This window comes from Sander vitreus, chromosome 24 (genome assembly GCF_031162955.1).
Source record: "Sander vitreus isolate 19-12246 chromosome 24, sanVit1, whole genome shotgun sequence".
Classification (NCBI taxonomy): Eukaryota; Metazoa; Chordata; class Actinopteri; order Perciformes; family Percidae; genus Sander; species Sander vitreus.
The window spans coordinates 10,685,753-10,704,312 of NC_135878.1; the positions used below are offsets into that span (position 1 = coordinate 10,685,753).

General features: G+C 39.0%; 1 protein-coding gene and 1 non-coding gene across 3 annotated transcripts; both read right to left on the reverse strand.

The window, feature by feature from the left end:
• Positions 1-470: 470 nt before the first annotated feature.
• Positions 471-16,904, reverse strand: LOC144512756 (glycerol kinase). 2 transcript variants are annotated; one of them, XM_078243662.1, is made up of 21 exons: positions 16,721-16,904; positions 14,956-15,029; positions 14,760-14,866; positions 14,568-14,645; positions 14,321-14,400; positions 12,719-12,856; positions 12,521-12,630; positions 12,088-12,154; positions 11,844-11,861; positions 10,350-10,385; positions 10,166-10,233; positions 10,003-10,045; positions 9,834-9,914; positions 9,426-9,504; positions 9,110-9,206; positions 8,923-9,007; positions 7,640-7,760; positions 5,783-5,926; positions 5,599-5,685; positions 2,442-2,528; positions 471-2,242 (listed from the first exon to the last, which is right to left on the reverse strand). In XM_078243662.1, the coding sequence occupies exons 1-21, from the start codon at positions 16,811-16,813 to the stop codon at positions 2,232-2,234; spliced, it is 1,704 nt and encodes a 567-aa protein (XP_078099788.1). In that variant the 5' UTR covers positions 16,814-16,904; the 3' UTR covers positions 471-2,231. The 2 variants fall into 2 exon arrangements, with proteins under 2 accessions (XP_078099788.1, XP_078099789.1); XM_078243663.1 differs by lacking the exon at positions 11,844-11,861 and having other exon boundaries at positions 16,721-16,903.
• A 1,098-nt stretch (positions 16,905-18,002) lies between these two features.
• On the reverse strand, positions 18,003-18,074 carry trnae-uuc (transfer RNA glutamic acid (anticodon UUC)). Its single transcript has one exon. It is a non-coding gene; the product is annotated as a tRNA-Glu (tRNA).
• Positions 18,075-18,560: the final 486 nt, after the last annotated feature.

Sequence of the window (18,560 nt, forward strand, 5' to 3'; positions counted from 1 at the left end):
GCTGTGCTGCGCTTGGCTTTGGTCCAAATGCAGTGAATGCTTGTTTGAGTGTGTGATGTTGGTCATCATGACAGTGGAGGAAGTGATACACTGAACAGACACATAGATTTGCAGGAATCAGAGGTCCAGCAAAGTTCTGTTTATGTTGTTGTGTACAGTAATCTGTCAGACCAGTCAGTCAGCTGTTCCATAAATTAACTCCTTTGGTTGTGATGCAGTGATATTTAGCATTTGTTCTTATAAGTTTCCTTAGAAATACAAAAGTTCCTCTTAAGTGATGTTTGCTCTCTCTCTCTCTCATTTTAAACAACCCTTGGATACCTTTTCGATAGCTGTTGATTATGTACTTTGTACATAATTTGTGCAGTTTTAATGTCAACGATATAGATATAGATAGATAGATATAGATATAGATATAGCTTTTAGTTTGATCAGTTTGCACCATATAAAACCAAAGTGAAACAGTAAAATTCAGAACTAAATAAGTTTATTTTTCATGACATTTACTCTCCCGTAAAACCTGTTTCCACACATGAAAGGTGATGACATAAGCACACATCGTTTCCTCATTTTAAACTCATTACATTTCAAATCGAGCAGTACCTGGTGTAGATAGATTCCTTTTTATATTGATTCCATTGTGAATGAGTTGAAGGGAATGAGAGAGCGGCGGCAGAGCAAGTAGCAAGTGGAGACACATTAATTGTTCGATAGGAAACAATTCATCATCAAAACCAACAATTTCAGTTAAAGGTCTCACATTTGCATTTGAATTGATAGCACGCTTTGCTTTCATGCTTGCCTTCATTTTTCAGTGTGAAACACTTGAACCCATTCATTTCATACCTTCAGTTCAACAAATGACTGCATGAGTATACACAGAAAACCCTAAACCATTTCTGAAACAAAATACTGGCTCTGCCTCAGCCTTTCATCAAGTATCAGATCAGATCCACACAGAACAAAACAGACATGCATTAATTCGCTTCTACTTCCTCAAAGTTTACTCTTCAAACCGTAACCTTACAGCAAAGGGGACTAGTTTAAGAATGGGTTTCTATTGTTTTTATAAATCTCCCTTTTAATGAAAATAATTGAATCAGACAAAAATGCCAAACTAACAGTTCAGTGTAATACAGCTTCTTCATTTAGAGTTAGCTTTAAGGATGCGTTTGAACATTTTGCATGCCGTGGAAGTGAATTTTTTTTATTAATTTTTGGAAATTTTTTATGCTAAAAACTAGAGCAGCTAGTGTAATGTTTCCCCTGATAAATTATGAAAAATTATCACATCAACTTGTGACCAAAATAAATAAAAAACTAAGTAAGTCAGTCTGTGGAAAGTAGTGTTTTTGCCATTTTCATCATGACCCTATAAAGCAGAGCATGTTAAAAGTTATAAAATTGAATCTGAACCATGATAGGCTGTTTTAGATAGCGGCTTCAGTTTTTCTCCTTTAATGATCTTCATAGTTCTATCTTTGGGAGAATATTAATGGGTCACACACAAATGTACAAATATATGTGTCTTCCTATGTCTACGTCTGCCGATTCATCATTGCACGTCAACGCACATTTTCCCTTTACACAATACATATTTTTACGGTTCAAAAAACACGCCAGTATGGAAAAGAACGTCACAAAAAAAGCAACCTTGTCAGTTCATTAACTCTCTCTTGTTTTCCTTTCACTACAATCTAAAACGTTCTGTGTCTTAATCCCCAATGTTAGAAAAATAATATATTAGACTCTTAGGTAGTACACAGCTCCCACAAGACAAAACTAAAATAATATATAAAGTGCTCTTAAATATCCTTTGTAGCTCATAGTGGAGGGTCGGGAAGAACAAAAAGTAAGTAAGAAAGTAATGCAAATTAGAGAGCTTCACTTCATTTCATACAACTGTGGAAAGATTACAACAATGTAAACTACCATTGGTAGTTTCTAGCGCAGAAATTCACACCATATCAACATAATGAAAAATGAAATACTGCATGCATACTGCTAAAATGAATCCATAATGTACAAACGCCTGCTGCAGAGAAACAGTGCCATTAGTCAGTTCAAACTTGTCCTGGTTTTTCGGTAAGATTCAGCAGGAGTGTCTTTCTCCTGGAATGCCTTTTTGGAAGAAAAAAAAGTGCAACCAAGAGTACAAGCGGTGGTCCAGCATGAAGAGCGTTTGTTTCCACTTTCCTCTTTTTTGCTTTAATGCCTCCAGAAGTCTGAGCCTAGTCACGGCCTGATGTAGACAGAAAAACATATAACGAAAACATAAACCACACAATACAAAGAAATGAAATAGAAGTAACTCAAATGTATTTGCTTTGTTATTAACCACTGAAACCGTAATAAGCACATGCACTTAAAAAGTAAAAAAAAATACTTGTGCACAAAAAATGAAGAATATGCTTCATACACATACTGAAGTAGACACTGACCTGCGAGGTAATTTGCACCAATTAACATCAACATGCTGCCCATGATGTAAAAGCCCAGGGGGACGCTGCTGAAGATGCTACTTTCACCTTTTGGTCATCCGCATAAATAAGGGTAACACGGAGGGGAAAGACAGAAGAGCAATTATACAACAACGCAAACGTAATAAAATAAACTATTAAAAAGTCTGAATTCAAAGAAACCAACCTACTCTGTCTGTAGTTGACGGATATTGTCATATATACACTACTGGTCAAAAGTTTGGGTTCACTTAGAAATTTCCATTCCACTCCATTACAGACAGAATACCAGCTGAGATCAGTTGCATTGTTTTTTTTAATCAGGGCAGCAGTTTTCAGATTACATTATGTGCTTACATAATTGCAAAAGGGTTCTCGACTGTTGTAGAAAGAAGTGGCTGATCTTTAATGCAATATCTACATTGGCCATTAACAGCAACCATTCATCCAATGTTCCAAAGGCACATTCTGTTTACCAGTCTGACATCATTTTAAAAGGCTAACTAAGAAAACAATGGAGAACCCTTTTGCAATTATGTAAGCACATAATGTAATCTGAAAACTGCTGCCCTGGTTAAAAAAACAAAAAACTGATCTCAGCTGGTGTTCTGTCTATAATGGAGTGGAATGGACATTTCTAAGTGACCCCAAACTTTTGACCAGTAGTGAGTGTGTGAGTGTGTGAGTGTGTGTGTGTGTGTGTGTGTGTGTGTGTGTGTGTGTGTGTGTATATATTTTTTTCCTTCACTCACTCTACTGGTCAAAAGTTTGGGGTCACTTCCATTCCACTCCATTATAGACAGAACACCAGCTGAGATCAGTTGCATGCATGCATATATATATATATATATATATATATATATATATATATATATATATATGCATATATATATATATATATATATATATATATATATATGCATATATATATATATATATATATATATATATGCATATCTATATATATATATATACATCTCTCTATATATATATATATCATATATATATATATATATATATATATATATATATATATATATATATATATATATGCATGCATGCATATGTATATATATATATATATATATATATATATATATATATATATATATATATATTATATAATATATAATATATATATATATATATTTATATTTCATGTGACAAAATCTGTCCTATGCTCAGAGAAAAGACCAAGTCACTTTGTTTCTTTTGGTCCAAGTAAAAACCAAACAGCGCTTATGTATCAACTAAACCATCAGCGCTATTTGGTTTTTACTTGGACCAAAAGAAAACTGCCAAGTGACTTGGTCTTTTCTCTGAGCGTAGGACAGATTTCGTCACTTGAAATCAATAATTTACAAAATGCCAGAAGGATTAGAAACGACCCATACTTGCAGGTCACGCCTCAAACATGCTCAAGTATGACCCGCAGCATAATGGATTTAAATGCAGCAAAATGATAGTGAAACAAAGAGGAATTTGGTGCTAATAGGAGTGTGGTTGTGTCCCTTATCACTCGCATTAAAAAGCACTTTGGAAAAGGGGTCTTTCAGTGGCCAGAGACAGAGACAGTACTCAATGCGTCATACTCTGAAAACCACGCCCACCGGAAGGAAAAGACAATTAGCGCTAGAGATGCACAATATATGTTTGTTTTTATCGTCCTCGCAATATCAACTGGCGCAATATACATATCCCAAAAGGTACATGATTCTTTGTTTTAGTTGAAAGAAAATAGCAATAGAAAACTGCACATTAAAGTGTAACCGTCATTCCTTTTTAGTGGTGCCTGTTATTGTCAATTCAATGTTCAATTTGTTCAATAAAAGAACGTTAGAAATGATTTCCTTTCATTTGTTTTAAATTCAACATGCAATTTGTTGTATTTCAGAAGAATACTGAAAGCAACAGTAAGGCAAGAACTGAGTACACTTTAATGTCTGTTTATTTATCGCAAGTAATATCGTTATCACGATAGTCAACAATGTTATCGCGTATCACATATTTTCCTCACAACGTGCAGCCCTAATCGGCTGCCACAATATGCAACCAAAAGCTCAAACGCTAACAAAGTGCCTGTAGTTAGCTAAAAACATTGTTTTTAAGCATAACAAAGGATTATTTGAGCATCCTTTGTCTAACAGAGCGCTACTTATTAGCTATTAGCTATTTATTAGCAAGCTAAGGCACTGTAATACAAGGTGCCCTATCTTGCACCTGGCGCGGCGCAGCACAAAGCCTGACGCAAAGTGTCTTTGCTAGTTTAAGACGGACGCAGTTGTCAATTTCCTGTCCAGCGCCCACGTCGTTTAAATAGCAAATGCACCTGCGCTCATCTGCGTGCTGGCCTTACAGGTCTTACATGTTACGTCCAAAACACACCTATGAATTAATGAAGACACCAAGTACAACCCGCCGTTAACCTAGCAAAAGTGGATTCGTACACGCTGTAAACGCACCTGCGCCAGGCGCTTCACGCCGCGTGCTTAGCACGTTAAAATAGGGCCCAAGTTGTTTACTGTCAAAATGCTTAACTCACAGTAATTTGTTAGCCTAAAACTGATTTGGATATTTGGCTTTGTAATGCTTGCACATGTAGCATGGGGCACGCCATTCATTAACCGATCGGTTAGTGTCAGGATCCCACAGTTTTCCCATTCTTCCTGCTGATTCCTCACGTCTGTATCCACTTTTGTCTTTCTAAAAGCTCAGTTTTTCAGTTCGGCAGCTTATAAAAACTTAACTATGGGTTCTTTACGTTTGGGGAGATAAGTGTATCTCCCCAAACAGTAGCTATTAGGCATTTTTCTGTTGTTTGCTAGCAAACGGCAATGACAAGGAGGCACCTTCACGCAATACAAAGACAATGGAGAGTGATGAATTGTTTCCTCTCCGGTGGGACAGGAGGAACAATTACAGCTATATAATAATGCTTTCAATGCACATTTTGGCATGCCGTAATTGTTTTCAAGATCCAAATATGTGAACCTATCCTTTAATATTTGGGCCCACATTGACAGTGAAGCATTCAAGTTTTTTGTTCATAGTTCAAAAAAAAAAAAAAAAAAATGCGGTCTACAAAAACAATGAACCGACACGCATGCGAGACTGAATACGTGAGTGTGGTACTGCCTACCGTTTCCATTACCAACAGGCTCTGTCGTCTCCCAGTTCATGGATTTCTGAACCGCCTTCTTCCATCGAGCGTACCGAAACTCGCTCTCTGCAAACGTACAGAAACACCTTTACGTTTAAACCAACAGCTACTGAAGACATATATTTTCCAGGTGCGTAGAGACAGCAAGAGCAGCTCACTGTACCTTCAGGGTTGATCTGAGGCTCGAACTTCTCAGAGGTGACTTCACTCAGGTCCTCTGGGCTCAGACTCCACACACTCACCCCCTCTGCTGCTCCCGCCGCCATCGCTGCTCCGAGAGCAGTGGTCTCGGGCATGGACGGCTTCACTGGAAATAACAATCAATACAATCTTTACTGGTAATAACGACAATATGAATAACAAATCATGTAGCAATAATTGTTACTCTACCACTCAATACCCATAATACTAGTAGTAGTCATAATAACATTGATGCATTTTTTAATGGACATATTTAGGGACAGCTTTGTAAAGAAATGAAATAATGTGTATTTGTACTGCATAGTGGCACATTAAGAATTCATTTTAAAATCATACATTTCCAAATATTTGTGGGCATTAGCAATAGTTTTACATTGTTAAACAACTAAAAAGCTCACATGATCGTTGCACTAAATGATTGCTCTTGGGGGAATTGTTGGAATTGTTGGGTCTTTGTAAACTAAAGAGACCAACTCCATCTGTAAAGTGTCTTGGGATAACTCCTGTTATGATTTGACACTATAAATAAAATTGAACTGAATTCCAGCAGAGGGCTGTAATGCTTCCAATGTAGCACCAGAACAGTTTGATACAACAGTTAGTTGGCTAGAAAAGGACATTCCTTGTGCTATAAAAACATTTTGTCATATGCAAGGACAAATTATGCCTCCACTTGTAAACATCCACTAGGTTTGGGCTGCTAGTGTGTACAGTTTTGCACTGGACATCAGGGTGACCTGAGGCCTGCACTACGAATCAAGATCAACATGCTCTGGATTTCTTTCAGTTACCCGGCTTCATCTAACCTAACAACCGCGGTCCCGCATAAGCTGTATCACGACGCTGGTTAACAACTAGTTCAATCAACCCGGGGTTTCCCAGTCCAGCGACGCGCGCGTTCACATAAAAGAGGCGGTGTTTGCACAGCACGACAAATCGCAAACATCTACCAGAGCCGCATATTTTATATAAGAAGAGCAAACTATAACTCTACATAAATCTGAAGAACACAGACACGGTTTTACAGGCAAAACGCAATACAGTCGCTGCTTCCTAAAACAGGAAGGAGAGCGGGCAAAAATAGGCGAAGCTGTAGATGCATAAATCACAACGCTTATCAATATTACTTCCCCATCAGTCAGGCACAAGCTCTGACCGTAATTACACTTGTGCTTTCCATAAACTGCCGTTGCTTTAGCCTATTATATTATCAGTTGCAACCGTGGCAGTGGGAAGCGATCGTGAGAGCAAATTAAAAAAATATAAAAACATAATTCAAACCGATGTGCGCATTGGCAACACACGGCTCAAGAAGGCGACAAATAGCCTATACGTAATTCCCTCCGCTGAAAATCTATATCGTTCATAAAAATACCCATCAGGGAATGTTAACGGGGGTTGTCGGTCTCTAAAGGTTTTAACTTTTATGAGCGCGCCTCTCTCTCTCTCTCCGCGCACCGAGCTCCACCTGATCTTCTAAGAACAGTGACGCCGTTATCAATCGAGTATTGATTGGTCAGTAGGCGGTGCTTTTACACCGGTTGATCTCTAATCTCCAACATAACCTGCTCCCGAGCAGGTTAGGTGTTCAGCATAAGTTAAACCCTGGGTTGAACCTGAAGTTACCTCGTTAACGCCAAATCTTGCTTCATAGTACAGGCCTCTGGTGGTTGAAGAACCAGTTTGGTCACTGTCAGAGTTTGTTTGTTTGTTAATGTACCCACGTGGCTGTCAACAGTTTCCCTCTGGAATCACACTGATCCCTTTTGACTCACTGAATACCTAAAAACATATGATTAGAAATGAATGAACATCTTACCAACAGGGATACAGAGAATGTCTGCCTGCAGCTGCATCAGCAGCCGGTTGGACGTCATTCCTCCATCCACCTGGAGCTGAGTTAGCGGGATGCCACTGTCCTGATTCATGGCGTCCAGAATCTGCATTAAAATAAATATCCCATTACGCAAATACCTGCATCTAATCGAATAAATAATACAATAATGTAAATTAGCAGTTTTGTAAATAAAATGTGGAGGGGGGACTTTCACAACGGTGTACAACTTTTAAATGCTATTCAATTCAATTATATGAGATGGTAGTAAAGCGTGATTGATGTTGTGCGGAGGCTCCACGCAGAGTTTTCGCCGTAGCGTACGCAAGTGGCCTGAAGTTTATACTTGTGTGTTGGTGTGTGCACGTTGAGCTGATGTGTGTGTGTGCGGGGAGTGTGTGGTAGAGCGAGGGAGAAGTGAGAGAGTGAGGGGGGGGGGGGAATGAAACGCTGCGAAACCCCGACGCGCGTCGCCGCAACGCGTGGTTACATTTTTCGAGAGGTGCGTGTCAGGCTACGGTGTAGGGTCCGGCGTAGGGTCTGTGTCTCCACGTACCTACGTATGTCGCCACGGCGTAGATTTCTCGCAGAAGCATAAGTCACGCTTAAGGAGTAGCAGTTTCAAAAGTTAGGACTCCACTGAGCTAGTGCAGCATGTGCCACACTCCAGTGCTCTTCTCTGATGACCAATTAAGAGAAGGTAGAGCTGTAATCGGGCCTTAAAAGTTCGGCCCGAAAAGGCCCGAGCCCGACAAGTACATTTTGATTGACAGCTTTTTAAAAGCCCGAACCCGTTTACAGCCCGACTGTACAAAAGGCCGTCTATCAGCAGCGATTAGAGAGCATGTCGGAGAATAGCGTGGACACGCGCTTTACACCACGAGCGGGCACACGCACCACTCGGCGGAAAAGGGAGAAAAAAAAAAAAAAAAAAAAAAAGAGACTGCACACACAGCTCTTTTGTCTTTCGTCAAGAATGAGTCATCATTCTAACATCATTTATTCATGAATAACGTAGACTATAGGCCACTTGGAAGTTGGAACAAAGAAATAAAATAAGTCCTCCAGAAGCCAGTCTCCGTATCACCTCCTCAGCATCCATTTTCACGCTAATCGAAACGCATCACCTGACCGCTCATTTACCGCGCAACCCGGAGCGCAAGCCCGAGCCCGTGTAACATGATAGAAATTAAAGACCGAACCCGTCGGGTATCTTCTGGTTCGGGGCAAAGATCAGTTCGGCTCTAAGAGAAGGAGAGAGTGCTTACCTCTCGGGTCTGGAAACACACTGCTTCCAGTGCAGCAAACGCGACGTGACTCTTATTAGTAAACTGAGTTAACCCACAAATGATCCTGTGAATCAGAGGAAGATTGAGTGAATCAGGGAGTAGTTTACTGTGTTGTTGTTGTTGTTGTTGTTGTTGTTGTTTACTACACTACAGAGTAGCTCTTTACCCTCTGGCACTGGGCTCCCAGTAAGGTGCATAAAGACCCGAGAATGCAGGAACAAAGTAACAGCCGTAGGATGTACCAACTGACGCAGCCAACTTCTCTGCAACCAGGACAGAAACAGAAAAAGGAATTGGAATGAAGGGAAAGTATATTACAAGCCATTACAGACAAGAATCAGGCCGCTTTTATATCCCAGCAATTTTGGGGATATAACTGTATAGTTTTAGCGTCTTTAGTTGCTTGCTTCTGCTGTCCCTTTATAGACAATTACACATGGATGAAATGACACCACAAGTCCTGAACCAGCCGCAGCACATACCGAGCTCTTCAGATGAGCCGATGATCCCGAGATTGTCTTGCAGCCAACGAACCACAGCTCCTGCAATGGCCACAGAGCCCTGGCAAGAAGTACCAGAAAAACAAAAACAAATCTGAGATTAAAAGTACTGAATGATTATACTGCCACTTTGTCTACTTTTAGCTCTGTGCTTTTTTTATTCTCCTCTTATAAACTTATTTATCTTATGCATGTTGTCATTTCTATGTATATTGCTTTTTTCTTTAATTAATGTGTTTTCTTTTAATACCACACTGTAAAGCACTTTGAGTTGCATTTAATTGTATGAAAAGTGCGGTACAAATAAAGTGATTATTAGAAGTGTACAGTATATTATGAAAGGAATGACAGGTGTGGGAATATTAGTGTATTTAAGATGCTGTACTGTACCTCTAGAGCGTAACAGGCAGGTTTGTCCCGACCAAGTTTGTACGCCACAGTGGTCAGAAGACCGTGGTCAGACATTACAGGCTGCAAAACAGCAGAAACAAGAGAAATGCCTCTGTATGCAATGTGTGCAGGGATTTCACCATTAACATACAAATCTTAATGAGTGTACCTTAGCTCCAGTGTTTCGCAGGAGAAAGCAGCCAGTTCCATACCTGAAACACATAATAAAAGTATTGGTTGAATTTCTTACAAAGACAAACAACCCATACATTTGAAAAGACGAACATAGAAAGGCCACAGCACGTGAACCTAAAACACACAAAGTCGCTTACGTGTTTTTTGCCTGCCCGTCCTGAAAACACATCTGTCCAACTAGAGCTGCTGACTGATCCCCAAGACACTGTTATTAAATAACCCAAAAATCTAAAATCAGGTGGGACCATTGCAAATGCCTCAAAGACTTCAAAGCAAGTACACGGAGACAATGTTGGAAAGTAAAAATAGAGATAAACTTACCCCTGAAATGGGGATACCTGAAAGAGCTCCAGATTTCTGCCAAAGGAAAGTAATAGCTTTTAACGTTGAATGTTTTGTTTCTTCTTTTTATATGATTGACTGTTCTAATATCTGATCCTTTCGTAAAAGGAAATGTGCAACAATTGTGAATTAAGTGACATGAAATTACGTGTATTTTTCAGAAATAGCTGACCGATTAAAACATTTGAAATTCTACATACATATTCGTAGCTAAAACATCAAAGCCATCAACAGAAATTCCAAATATAAATCAATCATCAATTTATCCATCACTATGAGCTACTTGCCCTGACAACAACACTGATAACAGAAGTTAATTACTCGTTATTTGACTACATTAAACCAAATAACAAAAATAAACCGACTCTAATTGTACTTTTCTTTCATTAAGTGTACTGTAACAATAAGGGGACATCAAGAGCAAGTGTGAACCTGTATAAAATAAAATGTCTTCACTCCTCCACATGAAGCTGTTGTTTTGGTGAGATGTTTAAAGGCAGAAAGATAAAGTTGGTTAAATAGAACTGTGCCAAAGAGTGAAGAGATTTAGGGACATTGTGGAGGAAAATGGCCCGTCAGTAGAGCAGTAAACAACCGGCCGAGTGGCATGCCACAACAGAAGCAATGAGGAATGGGGAGCATCCAGTACATTTCCAAAAGAGCGTATGCGTGTGTACGCGCGTGTGTGCGTGCGTGCGTGCGTTTTTGCTGGGTCCAAAACCACTGAACATTGGCTGGTAAATTTTGTACACTAATGTCTGAAAGCTACACAAAATAAATATACTTTTTTTTTTTTTTACCGTTTCTCTGCTGTCTATTCGGTCAGCCCTGCAAGTATCATCACCTTCATCAAGTCCAATATTCACTTTCATTTTAACTCTGTTTCGGTTTGCACTCACTCCTGAAGGAAATACCTGGCTCTTTAGCAGCTAAATGCTCCACTATGTTTACATTCTAGTCACTAACTTTGTCTGTTTGTTTGATATTTGGAGCCACTGTATTATAGTTATTTGTTATAGGACAGCTTTTCATATGAATATTTAGTTATTGTTTTGTTTGTTGGAGCAGCTCAAGTTTTGTCTGAAGGCACAGGGTGAAAACGCTGTAATAACATCTTTAGCTGGTTTGGGTCAATTATAAACATTTTCAACTTCTTCTCTTCCTTCTACCCAAATCTAATGTGTATATTTGGCAAATTTGCTCAAATGTTCTTATTTTGTCAGTGGCAAAGATATACAAAAGCAAATGTATGTTGTTAGTTAAGAGTTAGTTACACCAATGTGGCAGAAAATGACAGCTGGTTGGACCCATTTATACTTCTTTCCTCCAGTCAGCAATTAGGCAAACTAAATTAACAGCTCAGCTGCTGAAACATTAGCCTTCAATATGAATCTTGGAAATGCACTGGCCACGGAGAAGCAGGATGGGTTACTTTGCATGAGGAGGAAAATAGTGATGGCGAGTATTACTTACCAGGCTAGAACATATTTTCTACCAGTGAGAAAAGAGAGACAATGGCAAACAAAAAATGCCTAAAATGCACTTGGAACAGTCAGAAAACACACTAACCAAAAAAACTAACCCTCTATTATCTTATTAGAGGCCTGTTGCACTAATGCCACACTAGACACAGCAAAGAAATCGTTAAAAAGTTAATATATAAACTCATTAAAGTGAAATTGTAAGTAGGCTTGACTTTATATTAATGCATGCTTACCATGAGACCATAGATTTCTGAAGAACTCCTCACTCTGGGCAAGATCTCCATGGGAATACCAAAATATCTGACAGGAATTAGAGGACTGAATTATTACGCCAATTCTGCTTTCCACACAATTTATTTCTTTTGCTACTAATTTGTATTATCCATTGCAATAAAAAGATATTCTGAATGTATTATGTGGCTTTAACAAATTCATATTAATGTAAGCATGACACAAAGAGCCCAACAGAGGCATTTTGCACGGTTACGATTTACAAATAACGCAATTATCAATGTTTCTTCCCACTTTTCTGTGATATATTTAAAAAGAAAACAAAAAAAAACAACTAAAATGGATAAATGACTATGGCATGAATTTAAAAATGATATTTTTCAAATAACAGGCAGCACGATGGGATTAAACGCTAATGAAAGACAGCTGTCGTACTTGCATAGTTCTGGGTCCCATTCCAAGGTGTGAATGTTAAACAGCATGGTTCTGCTGGCGTTGGTCACATCTGTGCAGTGGACGCCGCCTGACTTGCCTCCTGTCAAACACTTTTGGACAGCCGTTTAAAAAAAAAAAAAAAAAAGTCAGTTTTTCACTAAACGTACAACATTTCAATGACATACAACTGCTACTCACCCAAATGAGCCAGGAGTCCACGGTGCCGAACATGGCACGGTGAGACACGACAGCTTCATGGACCTCGTCCACGTTGTCCATCAGCCAGCGAAGTTTCACGGCGCTAAAGTAAGTGCTGATCGGGAGCCCCGTTTTATGCTGCAGGATGACAATGACATAAACTACTCTACTAGTGCCGTCAAACGTCTGCATTTGTTTTTAAATTGGAAGGTGCTTCAATTAATATCAACAGTACTACCAGCAGGGTTTTTCCTGCATGGAGGACTTTTAACCTCGGCCAGACCTAGGCTCTTGGTAGGCGGTTGGGGGGTGTGATGAACAGTGGCAATAATAGTCACAATAAAGATAATGGAACTAGGACTAGAAATAGTAGTTGTAGTAGTTCATGGCGTAGCAGGGCACTGCAGGGCATAGCAGGGAGTAGCAGGACGTTTCAGCGAGCCCCAAAGGACCATCAGTGCTTAAATGATAATAATTGAGGAAAAAAAAAAAATAGCACTTCAAATCTTCTGTGTGTTTATCAGCAATTTACCCAACAACTGTTGAACAAGCAGAACATAAAATGTGAATGGGAGCGCTAATCTCAGTTTTACAGTCCAGAGTCTGGCTGTGTCGAACTCTCCCGGGAATTTTAACGGTAGTATTTAAATATCAATATTATTTTTTTTTTTAAGTAGTTTTGTTGATTGGGGTTTCATTTCCTCAAGCATAATAGGCATTTCTGTTTATCAAATTCTCAGAAATAACAGGAAAATGCATAGATTTCTGTCAAATTAGGTAACCGACTTAGGGCCCTATTTTAACGATCTAAGCGTGCGGCGTGAAGCGCGTGACACAGGTGCGTTTAGGGCGTGTCCAAATCCACTTTTGCGAGTTTGACGGCGGAAAAAAGGGTCGGTGCGCCAGGCGCGTGGTTCAGAAGGGTTGTACTTAGTGTCTTCATTAATTCATAGGTGTGTTTTGGGCGTAACATGCAATAAACCAATCAGAGTGTCATCTCCCATTCCCTTTAAAAGCCAGGCGCGTTTGGACCTTGGCGCATTGCTATTATGATGGCGGATTTGCACCGTAATATTTTTATTTGTAATCTTTTGCATGTTTGTGTGCTGCTGCGCTTCCCTGTGTGTGTAACAAGCATAGTGTGCGCGTGCTGTGCATGAGCCTAGGCGCATTTTACTAATGCGCTGTTAAAATAACAATGAAATGCTGCGTCATTGACTTTAGACCAGGTTTTTGTTGGTCAATGGTGCGATCACTTCCCGCTGCCTCGAGATAGCAACACACCTCCCTGTAAGACCGGCACGCCCATGGGCGCAAAGATGGGCGCAGGTGCATTTGCTATTTAATCGGCATGGGGGCTGGACGGAAAATTGACAACTGCGTCGGTCTTAAACTAGCAAAGACACTTGCGTCGGACTTTGCGCTGTGCTGCACCGGGTGCATGATGGGGCCCTTACTGTTCGCAAACCGATCATGCTTGCTGTTGTGCATAGTAACCCCCGCCCCAAAGACCCATTTTGAGGCAGGAAAAACCCTGTACCAGCAATAAAAATCAGTCAGGTTTGCAGGTCACCGTACAAGAGAGAACAGAACGAGACTCACCTTCAAGTGGTTCTTATTCCTTCCTGGAGTTTTGTTAATTAGACGTTCAACTGTTGATTGAGTCCGCAGGTCCAGCCAAACTGAAGAAGAAACACTGCAGTTATTTCATAGCAACCAGAAATCTGCGCAATCCGACATCTGCTTTTGGATTGCGTTTACATTTAGACAGCTTACACTAGTGAAGAATGTCAGATATGTGCCAGGGTAAACGCAAATGATGTATACATAATAAAGGAAACAACTTTACCGATTGCATTGTAGAGGGGCTCCCCTGTCTCTTTGTCCCAAACAAGTGTAGTCTCTCTTTGGTTGGTCACTCCAATAGCTAGACAGATTCAAACAAGAATTTCCAAAGATTTTTGATCGTGAACGCTTCTTTGAAATAAAAGAACACTGCCTCAAGAGAGCAGGTGGTAGCATAAACCCCATGTGTGAATACCTTTAATGTTTGAGATGTCTATGTTGAGCTGGGTGAGTTTTTCACACGTCCGCTCCATGCACTCGAACACCGACTGCAGAATTTCTTTGGGGTCTTCTTCCACCCATCTGAAAATTAGAAAGAAAAATCACAACAAATAATATCTACTAAATTGCGCACGGATCTTTTAGGAATCAGATCGGATCTTTTCACTTACCCTTCTTTAGGGAAGCTCTGTTTGATTTCTACCTGATGATGGCTGAGGAGCTCTGCTGTTTTTGCATTAAACACCTTCAAAAGAGAGAAAATGGCACAAGAGAAAGAATGTTGCTTCAGCCAACAACACATCACCTTATTCTCCATTCATCGAGGGAAAACTGACTGAGCATGCAGTCACTCTAACTAACTCTGCTAAAAACCTCCTTTTTGGTGATTCATCGTGGATTTCTGATGCCCCTTTCTTATTTAGATGTCCCTAGCAGTTAATGGATCCAAACTGGCATCCACTGTTTCCTAAACCTGCTTTCTGGACTCCAGGATACTGTCTTTGAAGAACAAACTGAACAGTGGTTCGTATACTCTGAGGTTTCGTAGGCAATTGTAACAATGCATAACCAATATCACCTTTTCATGGTACAACAGCCAAAAATATCTCTGCACATGTCAAGTAGCATTTACCAAACTCAAATTAGAAGTCACAGTAGGTTAAAACTCTAATTTAAATATTTACTTCTCTAAAATGTCACCCTATGTTTTATTCTAAAGTTTAGAGATCTGTTGCCATGTGTCTCGTTTTAGGTTTCTGACAGCAGGGTTGGGTCAGATTACTTTGAAATGTAATCCATTACTGACTACAAATACATGGCAATTTTTGTAATCGGTAACGTAATCATTTGGATTACCCAAAACATGTAACGTAATCTGATTACTTTAGGATTACTCTTAGATCACTTCAATAAATATGCACCTTAAGTACAAGACACCGCCACAGAATTGATCAATGAATTCTCATTTTATTTTTCTCTTTATTATTTCATTACGTCTAAGAGCTCTCATTAAAGCTCACATTAAAGCATTCCTGTGTGAACTAACTAAAAACGTTATTAACCAAAAAACATTATATTTATTACTAAGTACTTTCTTTACTCTAAACATATCCGTAAATGGTGAAATAACTGAAATTTAACATTAGTTTATCATCACTGGACCACCTGATAGCTAGCTAGCATTGGGGTGTCTAACTCTGATTACACTTTTTTTTTTTTATTGTAATCTGGGCTGATTATAGTTACTTGATTTTTGTAATCTGATTACGTAATCCAGATTACATGTAATCCATTACTACCCAACCCTGTCTGACAGTTTGAGGTGACTCATACCAATAAAAGAACTCTTGGCTCTAACATAAATCTGTTCCTTTTAGTTAGAGTGACACTTGTGTTATGCTTGTCATGCAGTAAACAATATCAATACACTATAAATAAAGTTTATCCACATTTCAATGGCAGAATACAGACATGTAAGTGGCTTTGATTCGTTAATATTGCAATATATATATATATATTTTACATTTTATTTGCCTTTCACGACACCAAAGGTTAATAACTTAATATGTAATATTAATATACAGTATGTAATGTGTAAATGGTATTCTGTTATTGTGAATGTAAAAAAGCTACAACCAGAAGGTGACTCCAACACCTTTCCCTGCTCCTATGAGCTTTTCTGGTGCACTTAAAGGCAGCATCATTTGGAGCTATTAGCTAATTAACAGCTTTTTAACCAACAACAAAGCTAATTTATCAGAATCAGAATGAGATGTATACAGAGTACAAACCACCAGTGTGGTTGCAAGACTACGCTCTCCACTATAAAAACAGAAGCCGGCGAAAAATACACCCAAGGACACCGCAAGATTTGACAAGTTCATGAGCCAGACATTAAATATAACACAGCTAGAATATAATACCGGGTTGTCTTACCAAAAATCGAGTGGAGCTCGTTCCCTGGTCGATGGCAGCAACCAGCGGCCCCAACATTATCCGGTGTGAGGACGCGGCCATGGTGTCGTTCATGTGCAGCAGCCCAAGAGCTTTGGCAGGGACAGGAAACCGATTGTCAACACCGGCAAAGCGGCTCAGGGCCGGGCGGGCTCAAGCTAATCAGTCGCGGACTTCCGACGTATGGGTCGTCCGGGCGCTCAGTGATAACGCAACCAGTATACGTCAAACAACCGTTCTCTTAATACAGCCATGCAAACAACCAACATTGCTGCATGTCCTCATGTCCCCTATTTTTTGCCAATATAATATATAGTTTAATCATTTATTTCCCGATATGTTGACTATGAAAATGTATTTTTTGGCTTTTTTTTCTTACTCTGCTACTAAAGCAACTCAATACTACATCAATTAACTACTAAATACTAAATCGATGTGATCTTATTACTCGCAAAATCTCATATTCATAAATCAAAAGTTTCCAATCATAAACCATTTTCATTTTTGGAAATGAAATCAAACTTTCATTACATCATTCCTTTATTCTAAAATCTAGAAAGGTATTAAAACCCCGAATCTATGTATCCTATATAAAATTTTAATGAACTAAATTATGATTTTGATCAACGTTCTTATCCCCTGGCATTTTCTGTTTTGTATGTTGTTTATGTGTACCATGTTATTTGTCAAAAAATGAAGAAGAAAAAAAAGCTAAACAAAGTGCAAGTCTCTCACAAGCATTTCCAGTAACATGCCAATAATTAAGCTCTGTAGGCTACCTATCATTGGGGAGAATTTTCCATCTTGTATCCAGCTTCTTCATTTTTTCTTGTATTCGTCGACAAATATGTTTAATATTTGTTGTGGACATTTTCATGACATACCAACACACTTACTGTAACATTAATTCCTCTCGCAGTAGTAGGCTGTGTATATTAATGTTTGGTGGCACAATTTTAACTTAAATTAAAAAGTCAATATATATATATATATATATATATATATATATATATATATATATATATATATATATATATATATATATATATATATAATAAAACATATGGCCAATGGCCACTAGAAAAGAACGGCAAATACCGGAGCCTCCGACAGAGAGACAACGACGACGACTGACCCAATCACATAAAAACGTTATGCAGTAGAAGACTTTTACACAAATAAAACTCTCTCTCCGAACTTTTGACATATTGATGAACCTTTCCGATTTTTGAACTAGAGTTTTGTATATGAACAAAAACAGTAGTTCCCATACCGGGAGTCGAACCCGGGCCGCCTGGGTGAAAACCAGGAATCCTAACCGCTAGACCATATGGGAAGATGTATTAAGATGTGGGGTTTTTTATGAAGATATTGGTAATGTTAGCTTGACAAATACAAAATGACTGAGGGACCAAAATCCTCAGGGACCCAAAAGGCCCCAGGCCAATTGTGTGGTCATTTGGTACGTATGGGATTATCATTACTTAATATTCATTCACAATATCACCTAAAACGGTAAGGGCAGTTCCTGCATTTTACCTCGTTTTTTTAGAACACGCTATGTCACCGTCTAGTTTAAATACCTCTATTATTTAGGCTGACATTATGCTTACATGTGGCATGTAGACAACTATACATGCATAGTGCAGAGAATGGGAGGAACCTGGGAATCAATAGCGGCCCACAGCTCAATTTGGCACCTGGGCCCAATAAAAAACTTTTTTTATTTTTTATTTTACTAACTATTAACCAACATGTTATCACTTTGTTTCCCCTAACACGAGTGTAGGGTGAATGTATATAATGAGAACTGACATTGAAA